The following is a 10,550-nucleotide window of genomic DNA, read 5'->3' on the forward strand; positions in this document are numbered from 1 at the left end:
CTCCTTGGTATGGGAAAATGTTACAACTACTGAAAACTTGTTATCTTAATGGATATTTTGTACTTCGTTTGTGGTTTAAATTGACTCACTCGGCCGACCAGCTAGCTCACTTGCCTCCCGGCGCACATAGCGAAAAACTAGCGCAAAAGAAAGAAAACTCTTTTACCCTCTTGTTGCATTATTTGTTGAATATGTTTTCTTTTTTCTCTGTTGCTTGCCAATGAAGTTGTCAGGCTGTGAACTACATAAGTAAATTCAATATTTTAGTAGTAGTTCGTATTGGATTTTAGTAATGTTGAGTTAAGGCTAGCTTAATTAAATTTCAGCTCATGCCACACGTCGTATACGCAACAATTGCTAATCCAACTCAAGCCGCGCAAATGAAATAGAATCAATTAAACAATTGTAATTGGATTAGCACAAGAGCGCTGACGCTGTCTTGAATGTCAAACAGCCACAGTGACTACCAAAATTTAATTATGTAAACCCAGCATTTGCTATTGGAAAGTACATTTAATTAAACTTTCACTGCTTGACAAATACGTGAAATATTTACGCAGAATTTAAAATCAACTTGACTTCGGGTGCATCTAATGAAATGGAAGTGCGTCGAAAGCGTAAGCAAAGAGTGAACATATATACTAAGCATCTATATATATATAGGAGTGTAAGAATCAGAGGAGTTTGCTTTAAGTTTAAAGTTAATTTCCGTCTCAATTGGGTTGGCTTCAATCCCAATTTTGCCACTTCACATAAAGTATCTCAATGCCCAGCACCAATAGAGCAACGCCATAGCTAAAGACGAGTATCATCAGAGCCGAGCTAACAGTATCCATATCCACCTATGGGTAAACTTACTTTAGAGATGAAAGACTGAGAACTTGTTGCTCACGTGTAAATCGGATGTTTCAATTTTCTTAACACAGGGCGGTTTTCTGGAATGCCAGATATTGAATTGATAGGAAAAGATGCCTGTTTCCGTCACACGTCGCAAACTATTCATTGAAAAATCAGATTACTTAATAATACTAGCCAAGTTGGCTGTCTCTTACCCATATGATATAACCTTACGCATAGGCGAGTTCTTTTGAGTTATGCTGACCGTCTTTTGCGGAGCAAACATGCTGACCTCTGTCAGATCACAAATCTCACGCTCGTCGAACGTTTCGGCAATAATTTTATAGGCGGCCGCAACATCCACGTGAAAGGCAAAGCCTACATAATAAATGATTTCAAATGTTTCTGTCACAGATGTGGCTCAGCTTACGTTCGAGTTTGACTCGGCGTAAGCCCGTATCAGGATCTAGCCAATTAGTAGCTGTGTTCTCCTTGGCATGTGCGCCAACCTCATGACTGTGCACAATATCGCGAAATGATTTGGCATCAGCACCAGGTGGCGGCGGCTCTGGTTCCTCCTCGCCACCAGTCCCCCCACCGGCAGTCGCAGAGTTCTCACTATTAGATGGCACCTTGGTTATTTTCTTGGCATAAAGCTCCATGGAAACGGGGTCTTTAGTGTTCTGTAAAGCGCAGAAAAGTAGCAAGTATTTCTCTAGCTCTGCCTATAGCCTACCAAGAAGTAATCTCGATTGTACACAATGTCCTCGACACCAACTTGCAGCGAGCTCTGCACCAAATCGCTCAGAGTCCTGATGGTCTTTGGCTTCTCCATGAGCAGCGTGCCCACAATACTGGCCGAGTAGAACTGATAGATACAGAAGGAGAAGAGCAGACTGGTTATGACAATGGTGCGTCCAGAGGTAAAGCTGGTGGAGAAGCCCAAGCCCTGTTGGCAAATGATGCCCACAAAGAACAAGACTGACTCCAGAAAAAGACCCTCACGTGTTGAAGTCTTGCTCAATGCCTGGCGCTTAGTGACGTAGTTGCTCAATCTAGCATAGCAGCGCTGTCGAAATCCGCCAACCACAGGCAGCAGCTGCAATGAGGCCACTGAGACATCATCCGATAAAGTCACAGCACTAACAGTAGGGACATCTTGCTGTTGCTGCTGTTGATGGTGATGATGATGGTGATGATGCTGTGGAACGCCGCCCTTTGGCTTGATTAGAGCGGCACCCTGCTGCGGCACCAGCTTCCACTCAATGGTAGTCAACAGCCAAAGTAAAAACACAGTTACAACGCCACATACCAAGATCAATACCCAAACATCGTTCGTGAATGGCTGCAGAAACACTATGCGATCCTTTTGTGTATTTCGCGGATGGCGGAAAATAAAGCACGGGCGACTGGACCAGCTACGACCAGCTGCATCGATCCACTTGTGACGCTCCAGCCAATAGAAAATAGGCGCGCCGCCAATATCTGTCTCGTTGCGTATGAGCGCCCCAATCATGCCATCATAGCGGCCATTCTTCAGATAGCCCCAGGTGGAGGTGCGTGACAGGACAAACGTCCAGTTGAACATGTCCCGGACGGCCATCAGCAGATTGAAATTGAAACGGTTCATTGTATCGATGTGGCTCGACACCGTGTGCGTTAGATAGTAGAGGAGTGTGCCCGTCATGTTTTTGTTGGTCACCTGTCAATGACAACACTTTCGAGTGTTACCCAGACGCCATCAGCCCATGCTCCGCCACTAACACCACCTACCACAACCATGCAACGCACTTGGGCGTGCTGCATATTGAGACGTCGCAATAGCGTCGATGTCGTACGAAACCAGCTATGCAGCTGCAGTCCGTCTGTCAAAGTGAAGCTGCCAATTTCCGTGATGTTGACGTGTCCACCATAGGTACGACCGGGGCTCCTGCGTATTGAAATGTTGCAAGATGCATAATGATCTATACAGACAAGTTTTATAGCACTAGAAATATGATTCGTTTGCCTTAAGTTTTCATTCATGAAATCAGTTCTTAGCTAAAGCTGAAGCTCCCAAACTCTATTCTAGTCAAACACACTCATAGTAGGACTCATGCAGCTGCACCCACTTCTCGTTAACACTAACTGTCAGTAGCAACAAGTCAATAGCAAATACAACTGACAGCTGTTCCTAGCAATGCAAAAGACAGCCCCAATGCTACATACCAGATGTCGTACAGTGAATAGCTGGCGTCTTGGGGCATACGCTTAGCAAGGGTTAGCTCGGTGTTCATGTAGAAGTTCAGGGTCTCCATTAAGCTTTCAATGGGCTCTAGTTCATCCGTATCCGTGTCTGTGTCTGTGTCTGTGTTCGTATCCATCAGATGCAGCTGCTGTTGGGGCCTCATCACGCCCGCACTTACGTGCAGCGCATAATCCTCAATCAATAGCCAGTGATATTTATCGTTGTAGAGCATCTTGGCTGAAGCCTTGCAAATAGTTGCAGCTGAGTACTCAATATGCATAAGGACATGCTACCGCCTGTCCGTGCCACTTACCATCTCCAGGAAACGACGACTTAGCATGCCACATGCCAAATCCACGACCACGACTTGCCTCAGCGCCTCCGCCCTCAGCGCGCTGTCCAACCAATCGGCGCTGCTTGGAGCTGCGCCGAGAGCTGTGCCAGGTCTGCCACCGCCTCCACCTGCCGGCCAGCCACGCGATACGCCCCTGCCGCCCGGCTTGCCTCTCGGCTGCCGCAGCACATCCAGCATCACAATCCGCACAAAGGGCCTGCGCTGCACGTTGTCCTGATAGAGGCTACCAATCAGCTGCGCATTCTTGGCCTCGAATGCCGCGTAAAGTTGGTTCAGGTTGGCGCGACTGGCGCGCACAGTGCCCGTGTCATTGTTGGCGGGATTGCGGCAGGTGAAGTAAGTTAACCTCGGTATTTGTTTGTGCACCTCCACAAACTCCAACATCAGCCGGCTCTGCAGCAGCGCCATGCTCTGTGCTGGCTCTAACTCAGCCAGCTGAACGCCAGCCACTAGGCTGACTAATAGCAAGACTGTTGGGCAGCCAGCCATGTTTTCAAATGGCGTTTTGATTGCCGTGTAACGGTCTTATAAGAAGTTGCAGCAACTGCTCAATTATGAATAAATATCGCAGATATTGCGTGGAATTGACCGAATTCCGATGGTAGCCGTAAATCAGCTATTGGAATTTCACTTTTCTTGTCAGCTTGACACGATTATTATTCAATTTTCATCAATTAGCTTTCATAATTCATAAGGCATGCCCCACGACCACATTTGCATTTACCCATAAATATGCATGTGAAAGGGAAGGGGAATGCGTATGAATATCTCTTCACTGGAAAATGCTGTCCATTGTAATCTCTCTGTGTGTGTGTTTGTGTTTTTGTGTTTTGTCCTTTGGGTATTCATTCGGTTTGGCAAAGCGCCCATGTCACAAAATTTTGACAGTTTGTCACTTTAATTGAATTTCTATGCAAAAGGTCCTCGAAAAGTTTATGGCGTAGGTTGCTTTACTTAAAAGTTAAATAGCTTTTGTTAAAGATATGACAGCTACAAAAATGTATCAGCATTGGCAAAACAAAACGAAACAGAATCTTTAATTAGAGCGTGAGGTTTAGCTATTGAATTCTTTGACTAAAACTTGTATAACATTTTTCTAGTTTAAAAATGTTAAAGACTTCATTTAAAGTAAACACAGTTCTTTAATTACTGACCTTAAACCACATTAGGCTTTATGACTTCTCCTGTTTCCTGACTTTTGCCATTATTTAATTCCATTTTTTTGCTCTTCGCACAGGTTTAAAGCAAGACAATGTCCAAGGACCTGGCCACAAACTCATATTTCCTTATTATCTGTGCGGCTCCATCCTAATAGCAAAGAGCAAGCAAAGAAAAACCGAAATGGAATTATTAATGGCACTGTCCATTTGCTGCTAAGTGGCGCAAATTACATTTTTGTTTATTTTGCTGGAGGTTTAGCGCTGTTGTCTTATTTTTTATTTATTTTTTTTTTATTATTTTTATTTTTTTTCTTGAACAAGTTGACTTTTTGGCCTGAAGGCGTCGTTGCTTCTGTTCGTTGTCTCTATATATATAAATATTTTTGTTTTTAATTTCGTATAGTCTCACAGCGTACTTTGTATGGCTTTTGGGCGTTCGTTGAAATCCTTAATTGTTCTTGGCAGTAAACGGAGCGCGAAGACTTTGCGTTTTTGCCAAGCGCGTCGAAGCGCATCGCTTTAATGGCTGCACAGTGCCTCAATACCTTTTTGCTGTTATTTATTAGCCCCACCACCGCCCGCATCCCACCCACATGTTCGGCGAGTCCACACATTGCGTATGTGTAATATTCGTGCTTGTAAGCGGATTTGAAGACTTTCAAAGCAAACTACAAAGTTGAGCATAGCCCGAAAAGTTAGAGCAATAGCTCGAACAACTCGTTGCTCATGCAATTAGAAAATGCTTGCATATGTATGAGGTCTCCGCTTAGAGTTTGCTTTGTCCTTAAAGAGCAAGCACTTACTGCAGGCAACTTTTGCTAAACTGTCACTAATGAGTGGTAAAGTGCACATTTGCAAGTGCAACGAGCAGTCAGCCAATAAAAAAACACAAGCGAAATAAGAAGATGACAACAACAAATGACAAAAACTTGCCCAGCAAGAAAAGTTTTTCATGAAAGCAGCTAGTTTTCTCTTAGCCCCTCTCCCACACTCTAATTCTGTCTATCTCCCTTGCTCGCTGTCGCAATTTGCGTGCCTGGCATATTGGCCCCATGAAGTGTCAACGGCAGTTGCAACTGTCGCCGCTTTTGGGCTTGCTTTATGAGGCCCCGTTACTGTGGCTAAAAGTCACAGCCAAGTGCAGGAGTAAACCACAACAAAGGCGTGCAAAAGCGCAAAATGAACAAGCACAAGCTGAAAAGCAGCGGCACAAAGTGAACAAGTGGACCCAGTTTTTCGGGGTACAGAAAGAAGGTGGATGGTGGGCGGTGGGCGGCGGGTGAACTTGTTGGTGGCTAAAAGTGCCAAACGACATTTGCATGCAAATGATGCAGGCAGCCAAGTGGCAAGTAGAAAGTGGCCAACTGGCCAACTGAACTGACTCTCCCAATACTCGTAGGTACTGCAATTGCCCGGACGTGTAACGCGCATTGGCCTCAGCCAGATGAACTTGCTTGGTGCTAATGAGATCAGCATGCAAATGCAATTGTAGCTGCGCTGCCGCTGCCGCCGCTGCTGCCACTAGTCAAGACTAAGGGCTAAGAGCCGCACTCAATAAGCCAGGAAATTGCAATAAAAGTAAGCCATTACAGCTGCACATTATACAGTTACATTATAGCCTTAAGTGCCTTACAGCATTCATCAGCATCAGCCCAGCATAATATGACAAGCCGCATTAATCAGCTCACGGCTCACAGATCACGAACCACTTGCAACACGTAAATTTAAAAGGCCAAAAGTGCTCAGCTCAACTCTCGACCTCTGTGTCTGTCTTCACTGATGATGATTTCAATTTATGTTTTTTTACTGAAATTTTCATTTTCATTTTCATTTTCAGTGCTCAACCTGTCTGACTACACTCTGAACACGGCCAATGGTAATTTTTCCAGCTGAGCTGCTCCGACACGAAAGCAACTCAAGCCCGCAGCTAAACTCCAGCTTTATGATGTTGCACGTATTAAGCATACATACATGGGTCAAATGGCACAGGTGTGCTTACACAGTTCACTGAAAAGGGACTCTCGACATGTGCACATCAATCAGCGCCAGTTAACATCATCTACCACTAAGCAAATATCCTAATCAAGACAGACACAATATATATGTATTGAGTAGACAAATGATAATTATTATAATAGCCAAATATATTTCGGGATTATTTGATTCTCTTGGCGAATCAACCTTAATTGTGTTGCAAAATCATATTGCGGCATAATGCTAAGAAATTCGGACGTAGATTGCTAGACTAACTTTTTAATGAAAGACAAGATCTTTCAGTTTCCTTGGCCAAGTTTTTACTTTCACTTTTATATCACTTTCGTTGCGTTTCTTTTTTTTTTTTTTGTATTTTCTGTGTGCATTAATAAACTCGACTGTCATGCGGCATTTTTCATCATTATGCAGATGCCGCAAGTTGACAAATTTCCGAGACATTTTCTTATGCTTGTCGCTCCGACAGTGCCAGAAGAACCAGAACCTGTACCCTCTCACTTTTATCCTTGAAACAAATTTGCATCTCTCAAGATATTTAGCTTAAGTAAAAACGCAGCTGACTGACATTTCTAGTCAAATGGAAGCCAAAAGAAAAGTGTTTTTTGTATTCGGCCTGCAGCAAAACAGGCTGACACTGAAAAGTAAATAATATTTAAGTAAAATATATTTTTATCTTAAGAATATTGAAGAAATAATAATAATTGTATAGCAAAATCAATTACTTCAAATATTTACATGTTTCTGGCGTTTTTTAGAAACTTTCCAGTTTCCTTTTCATTCCTATCTCCCACATTCACGCCGGCCATTAAGTTCTTTACAGCGCCAGTCACAACTTAAATACCATAAAATAAATCGCAGTCCAATCTTCTTGCCACTTGCTCATGCCCCGGCGGCTCGCGCTGAGCAAAAGTTGCGACGTCAACTGAAAGTCGCGCTGAGTGCATTTTGTTGATTTATAATAAAAATAATGTTAAAAACATATTACAATATAATGAATGCGCGCGACGGGGTAGCTGGGCTACGTCAGATATAAAACAAGGCTGAAGTTTATGCCGCAATCCTCAAACTGACTGTTCAATACTCTGTTTACTTTGCTGTAAAAGTTAAAATTGTATCAATAAAATATTTATGCATACAATTCTTTAGACTACCTTGTGCCAAGAGAATTATTGGGATAAGTCAGTCAAAGGTATATACTCCATATTCCGCTGCGAACAGTGTATAAAAAGTGCAAAACAAGATGGGCAGGAAGCTCAGCGAAAGGCGTCGTAAACAAGTTTCGAGTGAAATAATAAAATGCGCTTTTTATGCATTTCTCTTAGGCGAGCGAAAAAGAGAGCAACAGCCCCAACGCCTCTTGTTGTGCTCCTTGCTACAATGCGTGTTATGTAATAGTTTACCCTGCTACCCTGTTACTCTGCCTCGCAGGCTGCCACCTGTCCACCTGGCTGCATGCTTGCCATTATTAAGGCAAGCTGTCGTGACGTCCTTGCAACTTTGCAGCATATTTCAGCGCTGTGGCAAAAATGCGCAAAAACTTTCACCCGCTGCACTCAAGCAGCAGCAACAGCAACAGCAACAGCAGCAGCAACAACAGTCAGTTAAAATAGCTAAAGAATAACATGAATAACCTGCATATGAAACGCACACAAAAAGCAAGCGTGGCTGTAAAAGCAGCCACAAGTTTTCACCCCACAATTTTGACACCTGAACCAGTTGCCGCGATGACAACATACCGGCATGTTAATCCGGCATTCAGAGCAGCTGCAACAGCAGTGGCAGCCGCCGCAACAGTGGCAGGGCCAGCCGCAGTCAAAAGTGTAACAAAAGAGTTTGCCAAAAACAATCAACAAAATAAACAAACCAGAGGAGGAGTTATGGGCTATTCGCAGCTCAACAGGGCGTATGAGCAATGGGATTCAGTTAACAGCATGACTAAAGCATTTCAACTGCTCGCCGGCATTTGTTAGCAATTATTGTTAAGGCTAAAGTTAATGTTTAATATGAAAAATATTACGAAAATTATATAAATATTAGATGAAGGGCAGCGCTCCATGAGTCAAGCAGCATTTCAGTATTTTCCAACTATTGCACAATCATTTTCACTGCCTTTTCGCATGAACTACTGGTTTTAATATCTTATGACTCTTGCTTCATGCCTTTTACCGGCCTCGCCTCGCTTGCCTACTGCAACTTTTTGCTTTCGGCTTTTACAAAACTTTACTTCTATGTTAGCTTCAAATTTAATATTGCCTTTTCTTACCTTTGCCATGCTCTAGATATATATTTTTGCAAAAGAATTTTTAATGGTTGTCTGCATATTTTTTCATATTTCTTATTTTACATAATTTTCGTGCTAAACAAAAAAACCTTTAATCAAACCTTTGTTTGCTCTAAATTTGTATTTTCTTTCTTTTTGCTGCTTTGTTTAAGCTACAGATGTAGCTAGCCTTGACTAGACGCTCTTCAATCAAGAGCTCCGACGCATATGTAACGCTGAATTTTTATGGAAATCCATAAATAAAAGCGCACAGACACATGTTTACATGCTCATCAATTTGGCTCGAAGGCAGCCACTTGTGAAAGACAGCTAGAGCAAGGCAGGTAGAGTGAAAAGAGAGAGGGAATGAGCGAGAATGTTATGAATAAGACAGTCCAACTGGCAGTCAGACGTCAGACGCGAACATTTGTTAATCTTGGCACCGAGCGATGACAATAATTCACGGCACGTACCTGCAATAAACGCCGGCTGGCAGAGGGAACAGAGCAAAGAGAAAACAAACTCTTAGCTAACTTAGAAATCTACTAAACTACTAATTCTAGCAAAGTGCAAGAAACTGGCATGACAAACTTCAGTTTCAAGTCAAACTTAACTTAGTCAAATTTTGTGTTGCCTACTTTTGGGCAAAAGTTCTTAAGACAGAATGTGGGAAAACAAGCTGGTCTAAGGGTGGCCATAATCTGCTTAAGTATTGTAATGTCGTATAATCAAAGGCATCAAGATTCATGATTCATGCCTTACTTTTGTGCTCAGCCGCCCACAAATTAAATCGCATTTATAAGTCAGTCGGTTCGCGGTAAATGTGCGTGTCCTGGGCTCATACAAATTTCACAGGCTGGCTTCGTGTTGACATTTCGGCTAGATTAAGTTATAAACAAATACGAGGACTAATGAAGTGTTTGTTTGACTGCACCCGCACCGCTACAGAGTCGACAAAAAAAAGAACAAACGAAAACGTCAACAACTTTTATTGTGTGAAGCTGTTTATGGCTCAATGAGGACACGCAACGCAAATTAAGTCATGAAAATCCTTGACGGAGTTGGGCGCGGTGGCAGCGTGGCAGCGTTTAATGAAACCAAAACGACAATCCGGACAATGGGCAGCAATCTCTTTTGGAGCAGTTGTATAAATCCCGTAACATCTGCCTGCATCTCATTTGCATAATTTGTCAAAACGAAACATAATACACAACGTAATACAAAGTGCTGCTGGATGCGAGTGTATAACATAGCCAGGCACACATTACGTATGCGTAATCTTGCAACACTCTGTTCACAATACAACCATAAACACACACGCACACACACACTCGCACAGAGGCTAACACATGCACGCACAAAGTGCAAAAAAAATCGCCTTGCGACAAGCACCGAAATACATGCAAATCGAATACGAAAAAGAAGTTACAAAAAACAAGAAAAGAACGAAATGCGAGAAAACGATAAACGCCTCTAGGACACGGGCAACAACAACAGTCGAGGGGTTGGGGGCCATTGGGGAGTTTGGGTGCCTGTGGTGGGACCACAAGAAAAGAGCAAATCCCACTAATACCCAAAAACCAAATGGATGCCGTTTGTTGCCAAATCCGCCCTTTATGCTAAAATCAAACAACAATAAAAACCAAACCAGCAAGAAATAAAATTGGTCTAGGGAATCGAAAGAGTTCCCTTTTTATGGGTATCGTCGAGTTGTTGGAT

At 43.0% G+C, this 10,550-nt stretch overlaps 1 protein-coding gene across 2 annotated transcripts; it reads right to left on the bottom strand.

Annotated features, from left to right (window-relative positions):
- Positions 1–582: 582 nt before the first annotated feature.
- LOC111604776 lies at positions 583–4,311 on the bottom strand. Of its 2 annotated transcripts, none has more exons than XM_023322982.2 (8): positions 3,378–4,306; positions 3,046–3,308; positions 2,611–2,767; positions 1,574–2,539; positions 1,268–1,520; positions 1,053–1,215; positions 893–995; positions 583–842 (listed from the first exon to the last, which is right to left on the bottom strand). In XM_023322982.2, exons 1-8 carry the CDS (start codon positions 3,906–3,908, stop codon positions 729–731), a joined length of 2,550 nt encoding a protein of 849 aa, XP_023178750.2. In that variant the 5' UTR covers positions 3,909–4,306; the 3' UTR covers positions 583–728. The 2 variants fall into 2 exon arrangements, with proteins under 2 accessions (XP_023178750.2, XP_023178751.2); XM_023322983.2 differs by having other exon boundaries at positions 733–795; positions 859–995; positions 3,378–4,311.
- Between the last annotated feature and the right edge of the window lie 6,239 nt (positions 4,312–10,550).

The sequence above is a fragment of the Drosophila hydei genome, unplaced genomic scaffold (assembly GCF_003285905.1).
Source record: "Drosophila hydei strain 15085-1641.00,03,60 unplaced genomic scaffold, DhydRS2 tig00000001-arrow-pilon, whole genome shotgun sequence".
In the NCBI taxonomy this organism is placed as follows: Eukaryota; Metazoa; Arthropoda; class Insecta; order Diptera; family Drosophilidae; genus Drosophila; species Drosophila hydei.

What these genes read in the sequence shown, in the direction of transcription:
- LOC111604776 (XM_023322982.2), bottom strand. Translation starts at nt 3,908, where the DNA reads ATGGCTGGCTGCCCAACAGTCTTGCTATTAGTCAGCCTAGTGGCTGGC. An exon ending in AAGTGCGTTGCATGGTTGTG is followed by an intron (nt 2,540 to 2,610) that starts GTAGGTGGTGTT and finishes TGTCATTGACAG; the next exon opens with GTGACCAACAAAAACATGAC. An exon ending in ACAATCGAGATTACTTCTTG is followed by an intron (nt 1,521 to 1,573) that starts GTAGGCTATAGG and finishes TGCGCTTTACAG; the next exon opens with AACACTAAAGACCCCGTTTC.